The sequence below is a fragment of the Apodemus sylvaticus genome, chromosome 3 (assembly GCF_947179515.1).
Source record: "Apodemus sylvaticus chromosome 3, mApoSyl1.1, whole genome shotgun sequence".
Taxonomy (NCBI): domain Eukaryota; kingdom Metazoa; phylum Chordata; class Mammalia; order Rodentia; family Muridae; genus Apodemus; species Apodemus sylvaticus.
Genome location: NC_067474.1, coordinates 163698001 through 163720818, shown reverse-complemented (window position 1 = coordinate 163720818; position 22818 = coordinate 163698001). Strand labels below are relative to the sequence as shown.

The 22818-nt window shown below is 49.6% G+C and overlaps 1 protein-coding gene across 3 annotated transcripts in view; it reads right to left on the bottom strand.

Annotated features, from left to right (window-relative positions):
• Mtor (mechanistic target of rapamycin kinase) overlaps positions 1–22818 on the bottom strand; it is a 109060-nt gene that overhangs the window by 7946 nt on the left and 78296 nt on the right. For all 3 annotated transcript variants that reach the window (XM_052178151.1, XM_052178152.1, XM_052178153.1), the window contains 18 exons: positions 21808–21933; positions 21612–21743; positions 15900–16015; positions 14858–14975; positions 13134–13382; positions 12444–12544; positions 11946–12042; positions 11538–11636; positions 11329–11451; positions 10986–11168; positions 9671–9805; positions 9317–9491; positions 6231–6366; positions 4865–5012; positions 3399–3521; positions 2166–2248; positions 447–519; positions 27–101 (listed from right to left, as the gene is read on the bottom strand). In XM_052178151.1, the coding sequence (XP_052034111.1) occupies positions 27–101; positions 447–519; positions 2166–2248; positions 3399–3521; positions 4865–5012; positions 6231–6366; positions 9317–9491; positions 9671–9805; positions 10986–11168; positions 11329–11451; positions 11538–11636; positions 11946–12042; positions 12444–12544; positions 13134–13382; positions 14858–14975; positions 15900–16015; positions 21612–21743; positions 21808–21933 (2292 nt within the window). The remainder of the gene's footprint in view (positions 1–26; positions 102–446; positions 520–2165; positions 2249–3398; positions 3522–4864; positions 5013–6230; positions 6367–9316; positions 9492–9670; positions 9806–10985; positions 11169–11328; positions 11452–11537; positions 11637–11945; positions 12043–12443; positions 12545–13133; positions 13383–14857; positions 14976–15899; positions 16016–21611; positions 21744–21807; positions 21934–22818) is intronic.

Below are 22818 nucleotides of genomic sequence, written 5' to 3'. Positions count from 1 at the left end.
TCAGTGAGTATCGAGGATCCACTCACCTCCATAGCATTGGTCAACATTCGGGTTAGTCTAAATGGAATTTTTTCTGGAAATTTCTCTCTGGTCATAGCGACCTATAGGACCATAAAAGAAAAAAGCAAATCGATTGTTAGGTTGTGTGCTCGAGCGAGGCCAGGGGAACATGGGGGGGGTCTCTTGACCGCATGTACTCTGATTTACATCCCAGCAAGAAAAGAGCTCCCATCAAATCCAGAGAGGACATCACAGGGATTTGAAGGATGACATAAGAAAACAAAAACAAATGAGAAGAGGGATAAGTGCTCACTGCCTGGCCTTGGCCAGCATGCAGTGGGGCGCACGAGAGAGAGCCCTCCTGGATGACAGCCTGTGGAGAGAGGAGACGGGAAAGCCTCTGGGACTTGAGCTGCCCAAGCTGTCAGGAGGGTTAGCATAGTCACCTCAAAGCAGTCCCCAAAGTCAATGTGCAGGATCTTCCCACTCAGCCGGTCCAGCATCAGGTTGGACGGGTGCCTGAGACAAGTGAGAGAGAGCAGGAGGGTGAGAAGGCGGCCCTGATCATCAGCCGATCTCGCATGCTCCTGGCCCAGGGCTGAGCCCTGCCCCACCTGCCCGTGTGACAGGCTTTGTGGGAGCCAGCCTTACTCAGTGCTCTCTGCACTGCTGTGTGCTGCTTTGAGGCTACAAAGGCAGAGGGAAGTGCTTGTGGCGGAGGCCAATGACCCACAAAGCCTAAAATACGTATTTTCTGCCCTTGCCTTTACTTTCTTAGGATCTTGGGTTCCTAGGAAAGTAGTTTCTTCCAAGAGTAGCTCAGGTCTGTTATTCGTACCAGGCTGGCTCAGACTAAGTCTTTCTTAGTCCATCAGTCTTTCATCAAAGACATTTTGCTAGGATTTCAGACTATTGCTTTCTAGAACTCTGTATTTTGTTTTACGTGTGTGTGTGTGTCTGTCTTGTTTGGTAGTCAGAGGACAGCTGGCAGGAGTTGGTTCTCTCTTCCTACCATATGGGTTCCAGAGATCAAACTCAGCTTCTCAGGCCTGGTAGTATAAACACTTTACCACTGAGCTATCTCACTGGCTGTTTTTTGAGACAGGGTCTCATTGTGTAATCCTGGCTGTCCTTGAACTCACAGAGATCTGCCTGCCTCTGCTTCTGTCTCCTGAGTGCTGGAGTCAGGGCTTTCCCACCATGCGTGGCCCACTGTTGTAAATAGAAGATCTCATTTTGCTGCCAAGGCTGATCTCAAAATCTTAGACTCGGGACCAATCATCAAAAAAAGGTCTTAGATTCAGGAGCTATTCCTATCTCAGCTGCCGAGGGCCGGGACTATAGGTGTGTGTCAGAGAGCCTGGCCCTCAGCTGCGAGTGGCGAGACTATAGGATATGTCAGAGAACCTGGCTTAAGCTTTTATTTGGTGGGGGGTGGGGGGGGGGCAAAAATGATATTTACGTTCACCTGCATGAGACACAATTACAAGAGAAAAGCAGTAGACATCAAAGCCATTTCTGCTCACACACAGTCTTCTTAGTGTCTGAATGTCTCTGACTTCTCTTTTTCTTTCTTTGCTTTTGTTTCTTTTTGGGGGCGGGGCATGGTACTGAAGATCAAATTTAGGGCTACGCATTAGCTACACAATGCTCTCCCATGGAGTAACCCTGAATTATCGTTTTGGAGATAATTATCTACTACACTTCAAAGTATATTTTGTATAATAGAGAGTACTGCTTTGGCTGGTTTCGACTACAAATGGAGAATGATCTGTCATCTTAGCACAGTGATGACTGATCACTTTGTTAAATTAGTAAGTTACTTTGAGGACCCCTCCTCCCTCCTGGAGGGTACAATAATCCTACTTTTCAATAAAACTATGCATGTTTGCCTTTCAAAATATAAAATATTTATTGAAAGGTTACATATTGCACTAGGAAACAAAATGAGACCATTCAAAATAACTAAGAAAGTTGTTTTTATTTTTTTCCCCTGAGACAGGGTTTCTCTGTGTAGCCCTGGCTGTCCTGGAACTCACTCTGTAGACCAGGCTGGCCTCGAACTCAGAAATCCGCCTGCCTCTGCCTCCCAAGTGCTGGGATTACAGGTGTGCGCCACCACGCCTGGCGTGAAAGTTAAAACTTAACAAATTAAGTTCCCTTACCTGTCTCCAAGGCCTAAAATGTATCCGACCATTGACATGACAGCCAGGGAGCGGGTATAGTTGGTTCTTCGGTCAAACCACACCTATAGCACGAGAGCACACATGACAGCAGTCTATAATAGCCCAGGGCAGAATAACCTTATCAGCAAGGGGTTGCACTTGGGGAAGTAGCGACTGAGCTTTTTCTTAGGAATGGCAAGATGTAAGTGGAAATAAGCACGTCAGGATCTCCACTGAGAGCGTGAAGATGACACCTCTTTCCAAGTCATTTGCTACATCTCATGTCAACGGCACTGGTTTTGAGACATCAATACAATGATCCTCAAATTTATGTGGTAGGAAAAAAATTACAGAAATAGACCATGTGGAGAGATTTGTATTAACGGCTGGTTTTCAAGACTCAGACAGACAGCAATTAGGTGGCTCTAGGGCGGTCTCCATGGCAAGCCTGAGGTCAGCGTGTGAGCAAAGGGCAGTCTCCTTAACAGTCTCCTTAAAGCTGATCATTAAATACTCGCTTAAAAATCACACTTGTGCCTGCGTACGTGTAAGCCTAGGAGGCAGGTGTACATGCCACAGTGCTTGAGTGGAGGCCGGAGGGCAGCTAGTGTGAGCGGCTCTCCTTCCCTGGACTGTGTGGGTCCAGGATGGACCTCGGCTTGGCAGGCACGGCAGTAAGTGAATCACCTGCCAAGGCATCTCTCTGGCCCAGGGTTACTTCATTTAAAAAGATGATTTATGTTTATGTGTATGAATGCATGTATGCATTATGTATGTGTGAACCACATACATGCCTAGTGCCTGAGAAGGCCAGAAGGATTCTGGATCCTCTGGAACTGGAGTCACAGGGTCTCATATATAGTTCAGATTGTCCTAAAAGTTTATGTAGTAAAGGATGGACTTGAATTCAATGGTGATCTTCCATTCTTTTTTTTTTTTTTTTTTTTTTTTTTGGTTTTTTGGATTTGGTTTTCTCGAGACAGGGTTTCTCTGTGTAGCCCTGGCTGTCCTGGAACTCACTCTGTAGACTAGGCTGGCCTCGAACTCAGAAATCCGCCTGCCTCTGCCTCCCAGAGTGCTGGGATCAAAGGCGTGCGCCACCACCGCCCGGCTATGAACTTCCATTCTTAATTTAATCAGGTTTCAAAAAACTTTTCATGAAACACAGTGAAAAATTTCTCATTCAACCTCAACTAAAAGGACATGCTGTCATGGGTGGTGTTCGTGGCGCACCTCCGAGCTGGGGCTTTTCAGCCACAGGAGCTTGGCCAGGTCATCCCCAGCCGTGTTGTTGACCGCATGCTCAAACACCTCCACCTTCTGCATCAGAGTCAGGTGGTCATAGTCAGGAGCCATCTGCAACAGGACCAAAGCAGGCCGTGAGAGAGGAGAGGACAGGCAGCCCAAATGTAGACCAGGCTAGGGCCAGGCAGAGCTGGGTTCTGATTTCATCAACAAAGCTAAGACAGAAAGGAAATAACATGGCAAAAGGAAAACAATGCAGTTTCTTTTTTTAAAAACAAGGTCTAATTATGTAGCCTGGCTGTCCTGGGACTCAGTTCTGTAGCCCAGGCTAGCTTCGAACTCAGAAATTTGCCTGCCTCTGCTTCCTGAGTACTGGGATTAAAAGTGTGCACCATCACTGCCCAGCAACTTAAAAAAAATGTATATGTATATATGTATAAATATATACACATATAATATATATTATAATTGTAACATAATTTTATATATGCATATAATAGATATTTTATGTTATATATAACAATATATCACACACACACACACACACACACACACACACACACACACATAAATATAATGATTATGTATGCATGAAGGAGTCGGAGGAGGACAATTTCTGGAAGTTGGTTTTCTCCTGTCACTGTGGGTTCTTGGGCACTGGCCTACACAGCACAGCAAGAGCTTTTTATTTATTTATTTATTTTTGTCAGTTTTTTGGATTTGGTTTTTTTCAAGACAGGGTTTCTCTGTACAGCCCTGGCTGTCCTGGAACTCACTCTGTAGACCAGGCTGGCCTCGAACTCAGAAATCCGCCTGCCTCTGCCTCCCAGAGTGCTGGGATTACAGGCGTGCGCCACCACCGCCTGGTGCAAGAGCTTTTACCTACTGAACATTCCTGCTGGCATTTCTTTCTCAGAGGTTGTTTTTGTTTTTTAAAGATTTACTTATATGTGAGTACACTGTAGCTGTCTTCAGATACACCAGAAGAGGCTGTCAGATCTCATTACAGGACAGGCAGTGATGGTGCACATCTTTAATCCCAGCACTTGGGAGGCAGAGGTAGGTGGATTTCTGAGTTCAAGGCCAGCCTGGTCTACAGAATGAGTTCCAGGACAGCCAGGGATATACAGAGAAACCCTGTCTCAAAAAACCAAAACCAAAACCAAACCAAACAAAACAAAACAACCTCCCCTCCCCCCAAAATAAAAGATCTTATTCTAGATGGTTGTGAGCCACCATGTGGTTGCTGGGATTTGAACTCAAGACCTTCAGAAGAGTAGTCTGTGCTCTTACCAGCTGAGCTATCTCTCCAGCCTGAGGTTATCTGTTTTATGAGTTACTTCCTTAAGCATTCTTCCATAGTGGTCTGCTCAGCTAGCTTTCTCAGTGGTGCCCCACCCGGCATGTGTGGTACCCAGGCTTGAGGGTGTGGTTGCCGTGGCGACGGCACATACCCGCAGCATGATGCGATGCTCGATGTTGAGCAGGATCTTCTTCTTCTCCCGGTAGTCGCGGATGAGGGCGTGTAGCGTGTCACAGTGGGGCACCCAGCCGATGAGGCCGGAGTTGGTGGAAAGAGGAATGACAGCGTACCTCTGGATGCTGGTGGCCACAGGAAAGGAGGGTCAGCACAGGGACCAGCGCCCTAGCTCTAATCAGCTTAGGGTACACAAGGCCTCTGCTGAGGCTGGCTGCAGGGTGTGGGCTGAGGGGTTCTGTGAAGAAGGTGTCCTAGAAAGACGCCATGGGAGCCACCGTGGTCCTCAGCTTGCCTCACAAACGTCCTCTGCTGAGGAAGCAACGAGTGACTACATACAGTGCTAAAGCAACCTCAGAGGGACAGCCATGGGCTTCAGAGACAGACACAACCGGAAGGAGGACTGGCCTCAGTCTGGGGGAGAACACCAAATTTGTAGATTCTAGTCTAAATCTTGAAGCCTTCCTGTCTGAGGTTGATTTTTGTTCTGTTTGTTTTTTTGAGACAGGTTTCTCTGTGTAGCCCTGGCTGTCCTGGAACTCACTCTGTAGACCAGGCTGGCCTCGAACTCAGAGATCTGCCTGTCTCTGCCTCCCAAGTGGGATTAAAGGCCTGTGCCACCATGCCTGGTCCCTTCTGAGTTCTTTGAGAGCTCACTGGAGGCACTTCAGAATGGCAGCTCCTAATCTGCCTGGAGAATCTTCCTGTGTGGGCACCCTGGCGCTCCTTGACAGAAACTTTAATGCCAGTTTTGGGTTTTCGAGACTGGGTCTCTCTAAGTAGCCCTGGCTGGCCTGCAACTCCTTGCTGGCCTGGGCTTCTGACCTTGCAGCAGTCTTGCCCCTGCCCCTGCCTCTGCTTCTTGAGTGCTGGGCTTATAGGTGTGTGCTACCACAATGAGATATATTTGTTTTAAGACAGGGTCTCATGTATAGTCCAAGTAGGCCTCAAGCTCTCTATGTGGCCTGGGCTAGCTTTGAATTCTTGTTTTTTTTTTTTTTTTTTTTTTTGTTTGTTTTTTTGAGACAGGGTTTCTCTGTACAGCCCTGGCTGTCCTGGAACTCACTCTGTAGACCAGGCTGGCCTCAAACTCAGAAATCCGCCTGCCTCTGCCTCCCAGAGTCCTGGGATTACAGGCCTGTGCCACCACCGCCTGGCTCTAGCTTTGAATTCTTGATCCTTCTGCCTTGACGTCTCAAGCTACAGAACCGCAGGCATGCGCTACATACCTGGCTCAGGTGCCAAGCTTTCAAAAGTTAATAACAACACTGAGTTACGTGGACAGTGCAGGACGAACCACCAAGGGCCCTGAGAGCTCAGCCAGGCTCCAGTGTTCTGAGTACCTGAGGTTCTTGCGGAGAGAAGTCGGGTCGTTGGCTAGGAGCGTGTTCACCAGGCCGAAGAGCTGCATTACCCGCTCATCCTGCCGCAGGTCCTCATGGCCTTTCAGCAGGAAGACAAACTCGTGCCCATTGCTGCCTGCGAGAAATGGGGAGCAACAGAAAGAAATCAGAGCCGCACAGATTCCTACCCAATACCACCAGCAATGCTCCAGGCCTACGGCATCCATCCCTTTCCTAACCACACTGTCTTCACGGACAGGGACATACACACCCTAGAACTGAGGGAAAGAAACATTCTGCTCTGACTGACAACTATTATGTGTTGAGAGCCTACAGGTTCCTTATTCCACTGTCATTTCCCGACCCCTACAGACCACATGCCCCAGAGCCCCCGTGCTCCCCAATGGGAGCACCCATAGGGTGTCAGAGGGCATGAAGAGGTGTGTTGGGTTTTTGGGTTCTGAGGAGGTTGGTCAGAGAAAAGCGAGCCACTGCAGGATGGAGTTCGGCTTCGCAGCCTCTCAGGGACTGCCCAAGACCTAGTGTCCCAGCAGCTCCTTTCATTGTCACACCAGAGGCTCCGTTAGCAAGTCAATCTCTGCACACCAAAACTACTACTCTGGGGCTGGAGAGATGGCTCAGGGGTTAAGAGCACTGACTGTTTCCAGAGGTCCTGAATTCAATTCCCAGCAACCACATAGTAGCCCACAACCATCTGTTATGTAATAAAATGCCTTCTTCTGGTGTGTCTGAATATAGTGACAGTGTACTTAGATAAAACAAATAAATATTTAAAAAAACCACTTCTTATCTGACCTAGGAGTTGTGAGACAGAGCCGTCACCCAAGCAGTTCTCACCCATGACTTCCTGGTTTGCCAGGCCTGTCCCGGGACCACGGCATTGTGCCAAGACCCCGAGGATGGTCAAAAGGAGAACCCCGTAAGATCTCAGAGAAAATCACTGACAAAGCCCACTTCACAGTCCTGTGCCATCACTCCAGACTCACGCCAGACACAACAGTTCTGCTAAGATTCTGCTACAGTGAGGGGCAGGTCAGGAGGTCTGCCTCACAGCTGGCTGGGCAAGTCAGTCTAGGAAGGAGGGAGCAGCCGCTCTGCTGACACTTCGTGTGTGTGTGTGTGTGTGTGTGTGTGTGTGTGTGTGTGTGTGTGGTTGTGTGTGTGTGTGGTTGTGTGTGTGTGGTTTTCTAGACAGGGTTTCTCTATGTAGCCTTGGTTATCTTGGAACTAGCTTTTAGACCAGTCTGGCCTTGAATTCAGAGAGCCGCTAGCCTCTGCTTCCAAAGTCTTGGGATAAAGTGCACCACTACTGTCCAGCTAACAGTTCATTATTAAGCATCCCTTCTTTAAAGAGACAGAGTCTCATGCAGCCCATTTTGGTCTTGAACTTGTAGCAGTCTTCTTGCTTCTGCCTCCTGAGCAATGGGATTATAAGTGTGTGACACCATGCCTGGTTTATATGGTCCTATAGGTCCAACTCGACATTGTGCATGAAAGGAAAGCACCTATTAACTGGATAATGTCTATAGCCCCTCCATATTTTTTATATTATCAAGACATCATTTGTGGGACCATGACTATTTGATGGCGGTGAATAATCACAATGCTTAAGAAACAAGCTTTTTTTTTTTTTTTTTTTTTTTTTTTGGATTTGGTTTTTTAAGACAGGGTTTCTCTGTATAGCCCTGGCTGTCCTGGAACTCACTCTGAATACCAGGCTGGCCTCGAACTCAGAAATCTGCCTGCCTCTGCCTCCCAGAGTGCTGGATTTACAGGCATGTGCCACCACCGCCTGGCTGAAACAAGCAATTTTAAAAAGCTTTGTTATTTTTGATTGTGGGTGTGTCCAGGCTTGCAGAAGCCAAAGGTTTCTGATGCCCCTGGAGCTGGAGTTACAGGCAGCCTGACGCAGGTGCAGGGAACAGAGCACCTCTGTAAGAGCAATAGGAGTTCCTAGCTACTGAGCCATCTCTCCAGCCTAGAAACAAGCAGGAGTGAGGCCGGAAGCTAGGCAGTGGTGGCATCCCTTTGATTCCAGCACTCTGGAGGGAGAGGCAGGCAGATTTGTGACTTTGAGGCCAGTCTGGTCTATAGAATGAGTTTCATGACAGCCAGGACTGCATAGTGAGACCTTGTCTTGGAAAACAAAACAAACCACAACTAAATGAAGTAAACAGACACATTTGAGAGCAGACTGAGCCATGGGTCACTCTACTGATGCCAAGGTTGGTTTGACTGATCAGTTTTTTTTTTTCACTGTCAACTGCTCCATGTGTGTCCCTCTCAAAGATATCCATTCTGTCATGGAGAAGTGGCTGTGTTCCCTGCTAGACCCTCCACACAAGCTCTTATGAGACAGAAAGCCAGGGGTAAGGCAGACAGCTCCTCAGGCAAGAGTACTTATGATATGGCACTGCTGAGATGGCTCAGTGGCTACGAGCACTGGCTGCTCTTCCAGGAGACTCAGGTTCAGTTCCCAGCACCCACACGACAGCTCACAAACATTAATAACCCCGCTCCAAGGGATCCAACACCCCCTCTGGCCAAAAGGCATGCCCGTGGTGCATGGACATACACAGGCATATACATACTAAAGGGAGGGCATGCTTGCTGAGTGATTGTGAGGCCTGAGGTCCCACCCCAGCTCCCACACAATAACGTAGGGGTCTGGGAACTCTACTTCCACATGGGGCAGAGACAGGAAGACTGCTGGGACTTGTTTTCAGGCTGGCAGAGAAAAAAATGAAGGACCCAGAGGCCTGTATTCAGGGAGGGATCCTGTTTTAAAAAGGAGTTGGCATGGAGTGACAGACACTTTGAGCCCCTCTCCTATTCTGGCACCTATAATCACATGTATTTACAACCAGAATCTCACACACACACACACACACACACACACACACACACGCCCACCCCACCGTTTTCCCATAGCTGCCCCCCAAGTTCCGCGTGGGGCACACAGGGAGCCTTATAAGACACAGCAGGAGGAAAGTCACTGTCCACCAGCTGCGGCAGTCAGATGGCGGCAACCATTTCAGAAGCGAGGAGGTGTGCTCGGTTCTCACCCATCAGGGTCAGCTTCCGTGGCCTCTGCTTAGAGGTGATGACCTGCAGAGACGGGGCTATGGACTGGATACGGATGATCGGCTGGTTGGGGTCATATGTTCCCGGCACAGCCAGCTCGAGGTCGCGGCACATCAGAAGTTTGGGGGACACGTACTGCAGCTCCAAGGACGTGAGCTGTGAAGAGTTTGGCAGGACTTAGGCTTCTGCCTCTCAAGGGAAACTTGATGTAGTTTAACTTAGTTTTCTTTCAGTAAATGGCTACGAGCAACTGTTTTCTTAACGTCTCCACAGGAGTCAGTGGAGTCTCCACAGAAGGATGCACAGGATGAGCCCAGGATGCCTCAGGGGCCTACCTGGGGTAGCTGCTTAGAGATCCGTCTGAACACGTGGTAGTAGAGGTCCCAGGCTTGCGTGAGGTCCTTGACGTTTCCTGACTTCATGTACTTCCGACACCATTCCTGTGCCTCCATTAAGTCTCGACCGTAGGCCTGAGAAGGAAGTCAGAACAGTTTCAAGTCCCCCAAGGCACCGTGACCCTAGGAGGCAGAATCCCCGCCATCTACACTGACTCTGATGGTGCTGAGTGGTCTAAAGGTACCAGGAGGGAATGGCGGTTTTAATAGTGGGGGGGGCTGCACAGTCCCAACCCTCAAGCTCGCAGGGCATGAGGATGACATGACCTTCCCCTAAAGAGCTCTAGGGAGAGGCAAGGGACCCCTGAAGGACTCTTGTGAGTTTGCAGTTAAAATTTCAAGAGCTGAGAGAAGGCTTGGTGGGGCAGTGCCTGTCTGGTATGTGTGAGGACCTGGGTTTGATCCCACTAGCATGTTATAAAAATGAAAATAATTTAAGTGGCTAGAGAGATAGTTCAGTGGTTAGGCACAATGGCTGTTCTTCCAGGTCTTGAGTTCAATTCCCAGCACCAGATGCAGCTCACAAAATATATAACTATACTGGGATCTGATGCCCTATTCTGGTTGGCATAGATGCAGACAAAACACCCATATAAATAAATAAATCTTTTTTTTTTTAAGAAGTCAATATGTTTATTTAAAAATAGGGGTGTTGGGGCTGGAGAGATGGCTCAGCAGTTAAGAGTACTGACTGCTCCTCCAGAGGTCCTGAGTTCAATTCCCAGAAACCACATGGTGGCTCACAACCATCTGTAATGGGATCCAATACCCTCTTCTGGTATGTCTGAAGACAACTGCAGTGTACTCATATACATAAACAAATCTTTAAAAAAAAATAGGGTTGCTACAACAATTACATTTTTCTTTTTAACCTATAAAATTTTATTTTTTTCCCCCTCTCCCTTTCTCCCTCTTGCTGTGGTCCATAGGTTCCTTATTTGTTTCTCATTAAGGATGGCTGTGAGCCACCATGTGGTTGCTGGGATTTGAACTCTGACCTCCGGAAGAGCAGTCAGTGCTCTAACTGCTGAGCCATCTCACCAGCTCAACAATTATATTTTTGTTTTGTTTTGTTTTGCGTTATTTTTCTGAGCATGAGTTCTAGGTCTACGCTGGCGCTGGATCTATAATTCTCCTACATAGAGTACTAAGATCACAGTTTCTATGCTGTGACTTCTACTGGCACCACTTTGAAGGACAGTACAGAGACAGAGGGAAAGCAGCCTTGGGAGGTATGTCCTGCCTGGTTGCATACCTGATTAAAGGACGTTTCCTTCAGCGTCTGAGGACCTCGTTCCATCATGGCGTGCAGGGGCTCCAGCACCTCAAACATGCCTTTCACGTTCCTCTCCCCAAAGTACAAGCGAGAAGCCTCTTCCAGACCCTCGTGCCACATCTCATGCCAGAGGATGGCCACCCGGATCAGCTCCTCACTCACCTGGGTTACAGGGAGAAGGGAGGAAACGCCCCGGAGGCTATGACTGGGTCTGACTTGGAGATAGACAGCGCCATGAGGGGAGGGGGAGAGGCAGACACAGTGCATGCCATGAGGGGAGAGGTGGTCACCAACCCTGGCTGCTGCCTCAACACTGACTCACCATCATGGCCTGCTGAACTAGCGTGTTGCTGTGCTCACACATGTTCTTCAGGATCTTGTTGGCTGCGTTGTGCCGGGCTGTGGTGGTAGACTTCGAGGCCACCGTCAGGGGGTAGATGAGGGCCTATGCAAACAGAGGACCACTGTAAAGGCCAGCCGCCAAAGCTACAGTCGGCGCTGTCCCGAGGGAATGCTCAGGCCTACAGGTACCTGTGGGTGGTAGCGACCGATATCCGTGAGCAGCTGGTGAATGAGCCGGCCCACCAAGGGTCTGGGGGTGTCAATCCTCGCAATGAGCTGTGGTATAACCTGGTGTGAGGGAAGACACAGCACGCAGCAGGTCAGACAGAAGCATGACTGATTTCCTCTTTTCTTCTCTGTGTTCTAGACAAGGTCTCCTGGAGCCCAGTGCGGTCTCAAGCCTCTGGCCTCTGGCTCCCATGCACTGGGATTTCAGGAGCGTGCTTTGGCCTAGCAGGCCTTGAAATGGTTCACCTAGTCAGTCTCCTGACACCAGCAAGGGAGAATATCTGGTCTGGACCTTGGGACCAAGCTGTGCTTTTCCAGAGGAGACACACGAGAGACTGTGACCCATCCTCACTGTCACCGGGTTCTCACCTGTAACCAAGTGTCAATCTGTATAGCCTTCACCCCTTCCACCAAGGCTTCATTGACATCCGGCCAGTGACCATAATCAAACCACAAGGTGAGGACTCTGGAAAGACAGGGCGATGTTACAGGAGTTGTGTCTCCTGCCTCCTTGTCCACTTTTCACCGTCGGCTGTGAATGGCCGTGACCCGGGACAGGGCTCTGAAGCCCAGTCGCCGCATCCCAGGTCGGCCAGGGACTGAGCACACTCGGCTGCAGAGGGGAGCTGGGCAGGCTCTGTCTGCTCTGCGGAGGTGCCTGCAGGATGGCAGCAGGGAGGCTGGTGACAGGCTCCTGACCCTTCCCTCTCCTCCTGCTCCATCCTGGGAGGCCTTGTAAGCTACTGTGCCTCACGGCCCAGGAGGAGGTACGTATGCTGACCTGAACTGTACCGACCAGAGAGGGACTAGGAAGATACCAGCTGGGTGACTTCCTTTCAGAGTTACATCCTCCCCCTTCCTTTATACCTGAGTGTATCCTGGAGGTTGTTGCCTCTTGACAAGGAGATAGAACGGAAGAAGCCTTGAACAGCAGGGACAGTGTACAACAAGAGGGTTTTGGATAAATCCTGTTGAAACACAAGTGTATTATTGACACTCCTCTCTCTCATCTGTACAATGGGCACAGTTGCGCACTCATGGCACCCTGCCTCAGAGTGAGACACTGCTGCCTGAGGAGCTAATGGCATATAGACTGCACTCCACAAAAGCAGTGGTTTTCATAATCATAGTTTGGCATAGTATGGCTTCCTGAGCAGGGCAGTAGGGGTGGAGCCTGAGGCTCTGAACGTGCTGTTCTCCATACTTTCTGGCTGCCCGGTTACTGTCTGAACTGACAGGCCAAGGGGAGAAGGGAAAGAACAGGGCAGAGGACATATCTGCAAGGCCCTGGCCGCAGAGTGGCCCTGCGCCGGTGGCAGCTGCACACACAGGAACCACACACTGAGAGGATGCGCTCATGCAGGGAGAAGGAGCCTTTCTTCCGCTGACAGGGGCACATGCACACACTCAGGAAGCATAGCTCTGGCGTATAGTAAGGACGGCCAGTCAGTGTGTCCAGCCCCGTCTATCCTGCCTCAGAGAAAGCCTGTTTCCATGAGCTTCCCCGCTTTCCTCTGCGCAGAGCCATGCCCTGGCAGTTCTGAGTGAGGGCGTTACCTCGGTGACCTTCTTCTGCAGAGGGGACGGGGTGGGGCTGCTGTCGTTGCTCTCGGCTTCACTCTCACTGTTGCTGCCCTCTGTGCTGGTGGCAGCAGCAGCAGAGGTGGCAGTGGTGGCAGCAGTGGTGGTGTTGGTGACGTTGGCCTCGCTGGCGTGACGCAGTTTCTTCTTCTCATCGCGGGCCTGGTTCTGATGTTTGTAGTGCAGCACTGCTTCAAAGTTCATCACTGCCCATGCGTGCCAAGCCTAGGTGCATGGGGTGAGAGTCACAGCAGACACAGGCTAGCTCACATCTAATGCAAAGCCCAGAGAGGTGGCAGGCTGGATTCTGAGCACACCCTGAGCATTGAGCCTTACGGTCAGCAGAACAAGTCTCTAACTGTACATACTCCTAGGAAGCAGGCATTACTACCATCAATGTGGCCTGCTCATCCTGAGAGCATTAGTGGCCCTGGGCTTTTGGTGAGCACTGCACGGCACAGTCCGAGGGTCAGTGTGAGCAGGGCACTTGCTCACAGACCTCACACAGGCCTATGGACTGCAAGGCAGATGGAGGCTAGAAAAGGTGGGCAGTGGTACACCAGAGATCTGAAGGGCTCCATCAGAGAGGGCCTTGGCTATGCCTTGCCCTTGAACAAGGAGGGAAGAGACAGAGGCACCTGGTTTTCCTGGCAGGGAACAAATACAGGTTCATGGAGGGCACGCAGCTTGAGGCCCACCCTGGAGAGGGAGGCCCGCTGGCCATGTGCTAGAGTGCCAGAGAGTGGAGTCCGTGTGCTCATCTGAGAAAGTGGGGCTTCCTCAGGTTCTCCCCGATTTATTTTATGTTAGTGGATGCCCTGCCTGCATCTATGTTATGTGTATCATATGTGTGCCTAGTACTTGTGAATGCCAGAAGAGGATGCCAGACCCCTGCAGCTGGAGCTCTAGGTGGTTGTGAGCTGACTAACACGGTTCCCACTAAGCGAGACTTCACTGGATGTATTTCCCAGCTCTGGGTATGCAGCTCTCAATAGAGGGGAACCACTGATCCTGTCAGACTAGACTCTGCGTGGGTGCATGTGCGCTGGGATGGAGTCCATTGCTTTGTGCACACTAGGCAAATACTCTCTCACTGAGCTACATCCCTGGCCACAATGCACAGTTTTCAGATCAGTGCGAAAGATCTGCAGAGGATACTTTTTATTCCAAATGTTTCTATGGTTTTCAAATCAACTTTGATCCCAGAGGAAAGAATTTATAACTTCCTAGTAAGGATGAAGATTTTGGAAAGAAATTGATGGCATTGTTATACTAAACAGCTATTACCTGGAAGCCTTTAGAAAAAGGAATTTAAAAAAAAAGTATATATGTTCCTCTAGAAACACACTTCCAGGGATAGCCCTGTACCAGATGGTCAGGCAGCTAGCCACTTTCATACACTTTCTGTTTGTCTTTTAGAAAGGTTTCTAGTAATGTAACATCCTAGACGTTCTGAGGATGACAGGCATCTACGAGGCTACCAGGCCTCTAGTAGCCCTAGAGCTACTAGAACAAGGGTCACAGGAAGTGTCAGCTTCTCTGGAATTCCTAAAGGAAGGTCCAAGTTTCCTGGGCTTCTGACAGAATCCAGGATTCCAGGGACCTGGTTGTGACCATGGGAACATGGGAGAACTCAAACAGGGTGCGGCTCTCTGTGTGGAGGCCCGAGGGTCTGGGGCCCGCCCTCCGCCCGCCCTCACCTTGTACCAGCTGCGGTCATGCTCTGTGGCGGCACTGTAGTACTGCAGCACCTTGGGGATGGTGCTCTCATTGATGCCCTGGAGGTTCAGCTGCCACTCCCCAAGTTTCAGGAAACACCTGAGAACAGAAGAAGAGCAAGACCATGGTCTCTCTCCTGGCCAGGCCTGGAGGAGAACGGCAGGGAGTAGCCTAAAGCCTTCTGATAGTCACTCTCGCTTTCAAAAGGCAAATGATGGATGCTCAGCCCTGTGAAAGGAAGGGACAGGGTTTTGGAGAAAACCTTGGAGGTGTCTCTTCTTCAGGATTTGACTTCCAGTGACAGCATAAACCAGGTACCCGGTTCTGGTGTACCTGAGGGGACCTAACTATGCTTCGTGGAGGACAGTTCTGACTACTTTTTCCTCCTCCATTTGCAGCAGCGATGCTAATGCTGGCATTGTTGACTGCTACTCCAGGGGCTGCTCTCTGCGCTCGATTCTGGGCTCCTACAACACCTCACATCACCCTAGGAAATGCGTGTTCTTATTCCTTTAGATGGTCAGGAAACCAAGGAACGGAGAGAGTAGCCCACCTAGAGTCAGAGCGGTCTGCACTCTGAGTTAATAAAGCACGGCACCTGAGTCAGCGAGATGGCTCAGCAGGTAAAGACACTTGCCACTAACCCTGACGATCTGACTTTGATACTTAGAGTTCTTAGGACAGGAGGAGGGAACTGACCTCTGCAAGATGTCCTCTGATCTCCACATGCATGCTGTGCCTTGAGTCTGAGTGAGTGCACACATATGTAAATGCGCGCACACGCACACACACAGACACACACACGTGTAAATGTAAAATTAAAAATGTGTTAGGAAATATGGCCAGACGCCAACTGGAGGCTAGCACGGAGTGCTCCTGTGGCCGAAGCCTTGGGAAGACAGGGGCAGAGACGGCAGTAGCCGAGCTAGTGGCTGCCTGGGATCCTATGGGCAAGTGAGAGATTCAGCAGCAGCTGCCCTAGCAGGAGTGCCCTTGCAGGGGCTGGGCGGTGGCAGGGCTCACCTGGCCATGAGCTTATGCAGCTCCTGCTTGTGCTGCTGGTCCTCTGTGGCAATGGCGTGCTGGGCCTGTTGCTGCATGGTCTGCACAAAGTGCTGCATGTGCTGGAAGGCATCGATCTGTAGCAGGACAAAGGCACACAGAGCCACTTTCACCCTGCCCATCCTGTCAGGGGACCTGAGCCAGCACTTTCCAAAAGGAGCACCCTGGGCCACAGGGCGAGGGCCTCCTGGGCAGAGCACAGGGCGTGCTGCTGGAAGAGAGCGGGCTATGCCAGAAGAGGCTTGGTTAACTGTTTTAGCTTTCCCGTGCTGACTCTAATTATCACTTCAGTAAGTTCTGGGAAACCAACATGTCTGACCAACCTAGGTAACGATTCACATGAAGCAACAGAAAGCAAGTGCTTACTTCACTAACAGTGCATCGCCCTGAGGGAAGTGAGGTCAATGGGAACTGTTCCTAGCTAGTAAAACTTTAGTATGCATTTAAAACATTAAGACACTTGAATGCTTCCCCATGGCAAAACTACAGATTCAGAGAACCCCAAAACTCTTCATGCACCCAAGCAGAGGAGGGAAGAGCCAGACAGGCCACTGTGTGAGCAGGTGGCTTGGGAACAGGATTTACAGCATCCTCCAGCCACTGGATCGCGATCTACCATGAAGCTTTGGGGTCTGACGGCAGGCACGCGGTGAGAATGAGATAGGAGCAGACAGCTGCACTGCACAGCAGCAGTGAGGAGGCCAGAGCTAGATACTGTGCGCGCCTGCTGCATCCAGACGTGCCAGCATCTTGATGCACACAGACCACGGTTCTGGGTTTTGTTTGTTGGTGCTGATGACTAAGTCTGAGGCTGTGCATGCCACACAAGGGCAGTTGCTGTGGAGCTAAAGCCCCAGCCCTAGAGCTATTACAGGGCTTCCATACAAAGTTAAAAAACGATACAGCCAGGGCTGGAGAGATGGCTCAGCAGTCAAGAGCACTGGCTGCTTTTCCAGAGGTCATGAGTTCAACTCCCAACAACCACATGGTGGCTCACAACCATCTGTAATGGGATCTGACTGTGACAGTGTATTCACATATATAAAACAAATCTTTTTAAAAAAATCTTTTAAAAAATGACACAGTCTAAATGCACTAACAAGGGGGGAGGGAAAAAAATTAACACACCAAGAAGCATTAGCTAGTCTTATGTAAACCTTATAAAAATTCTCATGTTTGTCATAACAGAAGCATGTCTTGATGTGGGAATGACCTGGGTGGAGAGCAAACTCTTTTGCTTAGTGGGGAGGACAAAGCCTAGATACTTTTAAATGTAAGAAATCAACTAGTACTAAAAAAATAGTGTTGTTGTTTTGTTTTGTCTTTTTGAGACAGGGTCTCTCTAGTTCTGGAATTCTCTGTGTAGACTAGGCCGACCTCAAACTCACAACACCCATCAGCCTCTGCCTCCCAAATACTGGGATTAATAGCAAGCACCACTATGCCCTGCCTGAAATAGGGTTTTAAAGTCATACATGGCAGGATATGCCTCTGATTTCTGTATTTGGAAGGCTGAAGCAGGAAGACGGAAAGTTTGAAGCCAGCCTGGTCTTCAAAGACTAGTCCTCAAAATACCAAAATCAAAACCAAAACTTCTGGGGCCTGAGCAATGATGCCCTTTGAGCAGTCAGGTGGACATGGGCTCCAGATGGACGAGGCCGCTCCTCTGCAGGATCCTCAGTGCCTAGGGACAGGAAGAAGCAGCAGGGACACAGTGCACAGTGAGGAGGGAGACCACAGCAGGACCTGTGAATTCTCTTCCAACACATCTATGGAGATGGGGGCTGGGGAGATGGCTCAGTGGGTCAAAGAACCTGTTGCTCCCACAGAAAGCTCTTGGGTGCAGGGTCCAGCACCCTCAGGGCAGCTCACAGTGATGTGTAACTGCAGACCCAGGGCACTCACAGCCCTCTTCTCACCTCTGTGAGCAGCAGGCATACTGTAGTGAAGAGACAAACATGCAGGTGAAAGACATGCAATTACTCAAAAGTTTGAAAATGAAAGTCTGATTGTAATGATTAGACACAGGGCCGTACACATGCTAAACATACTCTCTGTCCTCGAATATCTTAGTCCATTTTAAATTCATTTTTTTTTTTTTGAGACAAAGTTATATCTTTATAGCTCTGGCTATTCTGAAATCCACCATGTAGACCAGGCTGGCTTTGAACCCATAAAGATCTTGCCTCTGCCTCCCAAGGGCTGGGATTTAAGGGTGTGTGCACTACCACCCAACTATTTCACTTATTTTTATTTCGGTTTTAATTACGTGTATATGTGTGTCTCTTTGTTCTAGGTTTGTGCATTTAAGTATAGTGTTTGTGGAGGGTATCAGATCCTCTAGAGCTGGAGTTGTAGGCACTGGAGCTGCTGGGTATTAAACTCAGGTTCTCTTAACCATTGAGCCATTTTAAAAATCATCAAATAACTATATTTATGGAGTATATATATAGTGTGATTTGATACATGCATATAATATGTGATGATTAAATCAGGTGTTGGGCACTGTCATCTCATTAAACATTTACTGGTCCGTGCTGGGAACATCTGCGTGGAGCACTTTCTAGCTAGACACTCTTATAGACTACAGGCACGGCACTGCGCTGTGGACATGGGAACCCGTGTCTGGTTTTCTTAATGTTTTTAGTTCACTGCATGGTGCTCCAAGTGGTAGGATTTCTTTCTTTTGTTCCTTTTGAAGATGAGAGTCTTGCTACGCCTCCTCATGCCACAGCGCTCCAAAGTGTCTATCATCCCAGATATTAATAGCACCTCTTTCACTGTCCAACTCCTGGCTGGACAGCAGGTGATGTCCTTCTTCCTGTCCCAGTTAGAGCATCACTCTGTGTATATAAACTGAAAACTTGCGTTCTGGGCCAGTCAGATAGCTCCGTGGTTGTAGAAAGGTACGTGCCACCAAGTCTGACCCCTAGGATCCATACGGTAGAACCCCCTGAATGTTATCCCCACATGTGTGCCACAACATGTGCTGTATGCACATACGAATGCACACATAGCCTATGTTTTCTAGCCTGCCCTTCTAATGTAGGAGACATCTGTTTCCCCCGTACTCAGGTGGGACATGGCAGCACAACTGGAGGGAGAGCGCCAGGCTAGGGGTGATCTAGGGTAAAGGGGCTGTGGAGCCGGGAGCCGGGTGCCCCGTCTACTCCTAGAGCTCACATGGTAGGACAGAAGGACTCATTCCTGGACACTGCCCCTCACACACATACACACACACACACACACACACACACACACACACACACACACACACTAAATAAGCATGAAAAATAAAGTAAAAAAGAAAAGAATTCAAGGCCGATCTAGAATACACAGTGAGACTATCACATGGCATTTGTCCTTGTCCTTCTGGGCAACCCTGACACAGAAAGCAAACACTTTCTAGGTCTCTATGCTGACAGCCACAGACAAAAGCTGCTCTTGGCCTTCATCAGAGAACCTTCTCTGTAGGATGTGGGCACAGTCACACAGCTTCCAAAGAAACTGACAGCAAGCGGCAGTTATGGGTTCAGCCTTAAGTGAGGTATTTACACCTCTGACCCTAAGGCTCAGTGTGCACCATGGAGGATGAGTAGGGAAGTATGTAAGACAAGAACACAGGGGGAGGGGCTGTCATAAGACAGACGTGAATGTGAGGGAGAGAGAGGGGGAGAGGGAGAGGGAGAGAAAGAGGGAGAGGAAGAGAAAGAGGAAGAGGGAAAGGAGAGGGAGGTTTAAGCCAGGGTCCGAGTGATGGTGACAGACTGGGAAGCCATGAATGAGGATGGGCAGACACACAGACAGGCGTAAGACAGGTGAGACTCTTGTTCCGTACAGACCCTGCTCTCCCTGCTCCACGGTCTGGTACTGGCTGTGGTTTATTTCTGGGAGGCTACACTACACTACAGGACAGCCTTAAATGTGACTAAGAGCAAGGCGGGAGGAGGAGCACTGAAAGGCCTGACTGACAGGGACGGCGTCCTCGCTGTCCAGTGTTCTCAAGCGGACGCAGCCACAGCAGAAGCTTTGCTGCCAGGTCCAGTGCCCAGGGCCCAATGCTTCATGTCACAGGCAATCCAGACAGCTCGATGCTTTCTTTCTTCTTCCTTTTAGGTGAGACAGGGTTTCTCTGTGGCCCTGGCTGTCCTGTCACTCACCCTGTAGACCAGGCTGGCTTCAAACTCACAGAGATCTGTCTGCCTGAGTGCTGGCATTAAAGGCACACACTACCACAGCTGGTGGCAGTCTGCATGCTGTGCTTGGCCTTAACAAAGAAGCAGGACAGGGCTGCTAGCATCGCTGTGGAGCTGCCTGGGTATGGCTAGGAGGCATGGGCGAACTCACGGACTTTATACTATCCAGTGCAAGAAACTGAAAACATTCTATTTAAAATCTTCTTTACATTTTTAGAAATAAAGAAGAGAAAAGTAATTTCTTCCCTTTAGTAAGTAAACTATGAGAGGAGGGGAGTCTCTCAGCCCTCACAGCTCCTGCCAGGCATAGCACTCTAGCTCCTCAGTCACACATGGGGGTGTGGGGTGTCGGGGGGACAGAGACCAGCCTGTCTCGACTTTATCTTGTGTCTTAGCAAGGAACACACACCTATCTGATGCCTTCCTGAGGACAAGACCTGCTGGTTCCTACTTTGTGTTTGGAAAGGCAGAGAGAAAGGAAGGACCCTGGCTCAGAAGCAACAACGTGGGCTGTCTCCTTGGCAGATCAGCACTCACTCCTGGCTTGAGGCCTAAGCACATCCTTCAGGAAGGTCTCTCCATCTTGAGCCTCACCGGAGTTTGTGTGACTTGGACAAGTCCCTGTGCTGTCGATAGTCTGGGCTGTGCTTGTTACACGGAAGGAAGTCAGTCCTTGGCCAAGGTTATCTCAAAGGTCTGTGTCTCTACAGGAAGGTGAGTGCTTAAAGGGCACCCAGCCCCTTCAGGTCTTCTCACTCGCCTCTAAGTGTTGGGTGGGGGCTTGGAGACAGAAACCAAAAGGAACCTCAAACAGAGCACTGGGGAGGGCAGGGCCATTAGTGAAGAGGCCAAGCCAGTTACAGAGCAGTCGCCTGGCTGTTCATTTCACTGAGTGTCACTCAGAGTCACACCAGTCACACCTTAGGAGAGCCACTTCAAGATTATGTGGTGATGAAGGCTGAGTGTTCTCCTGAGAAGGATGATGAGAAGGATGATGCTGCCTTCAAGGCCTATGGGTTTGTAAACTACCACCATCAGCCAGAGATCATTTCAAAACAAAACCCAAGAGTACATCTATTTCCCAAGGACTTGTCTGTAAACAAGAAGGAATCCTCCCTGGCTTCAGGGAAACTCCCTCCCTGTCTTAGCATCTCTCCCTGCATGCTGATGCCTCCGAGTCCAAATCCATGACAGGAAAGGAGACCAGAAGTCTGGGAAGCAAATCCAGCTGCTCTTATAAAAGCTCTAGTCTGGATTTCATGAATATGGGACTGTGTGCCAAGTGGTTGGCCTCCTCTCAGGCCCAGGGCTTTTTCGATACTAAAGACTACAACTGTGACCTCATGCATTGGTGTGACCTGGCTGTGACTCCTGCTGTGGAACTGAAAGAAGCCCAACACTGTAGGTAGGTACTAAGGACACTGGATCCTCTGGCAGGGAGCACGTCGGGTGGCCTGTTGGATGGGTAGGAACATACCTTCCGGGCACTTTTCCACATGTTTTTCATGTACGCATAGGTCACTTGAGGGTGAACTGTCGGCAGAGGATGGTCAAGTTGCCGAGATGGATCAACTCCCAAGAGCAACACTAAGGTTTTATGAGCAAGAGCCTAAAAAACAAGAGGGCAGGTTACAAACAGATCGGGGCAGGGCCCCACCCGCAGGGCTACTCACCAGTCTGCCGCTCTTGCCACACAGGCTGGCATACTTGAGCCAGGTTCTCATGTCCTCGTGAGGGCTAACCACAAGGGACCGGACCATGAGGATTTTCTGCCAGTCCTCTACGATACGCTGGCAGCCCTGGAAGGTTCAGAGATGAGGGTCAGACCTGTCCTCTGCCCCACCTGAAGCCTCGCAACAACAGCCATGTTTGCTCTGACAAAGGGAACCTCTGTGAAGGAACTGCCTTCCAGGGACCTGCTGACAATCAGAGCAGAGGCTGTGGTGCCCGGAGCTGAGCCCTGGGGAGCCAAGTGCTCTAAGGCTCTGAGAAAGTTATTGGCCTTTCTAACTCATCTGTGGATTAAATGAAAACGGCATTAACTTCACAGGACTGTGGCAATGGGTGAATCAAATTACTGAGATTCTTTGTGGGTTGTGAATGCATTCTTTAAGAACAATGTTTTTTGTTTTTTACATTTAATTGTTTGCATGTACATGGGCATGTATAAGTCACAACAGACATGTAGAGGTTAGAGGACAGTTTGTGGGAGAGCATGTAGATTCTGGGGACTGAACTGAGGCATACAAACATGGCAGAAAGCACGTTCATTCCTTAAGCTGTTTCCAATGTAGTGTGCATGTGTGCGTGCGTGCATGTGTGCGTGTGTGCATGCTACGTGTTCAGGCCCAGGCACTGTCTCTCAGCTGCTTCGCATACTTTGTTCTCTGAGGCAGGGTCTATCTCAAACCTTGAGCTAGACTGGCTGGCCACAAAACTCTGGATGTTCCTGTCTTTGTCTTCCCAGTGCAGGCTATCATGCTATCACGTGTAGCTTTTTACAGAGGGGCTGGAGATCACAGAACTCCAGTCTTCATGTTTGCTTACAACTGAGTCATCTCTCCAGCTCCCAAGTACTGAATTCAAACTCAGTGTATTGTTTCACTTGCCCTTTTGTTCTTGAGACCTGGTCTCATTCTGCAGCCCCGCTGTCTTGGAACTCACTATGCAGATCAGATCAGGCT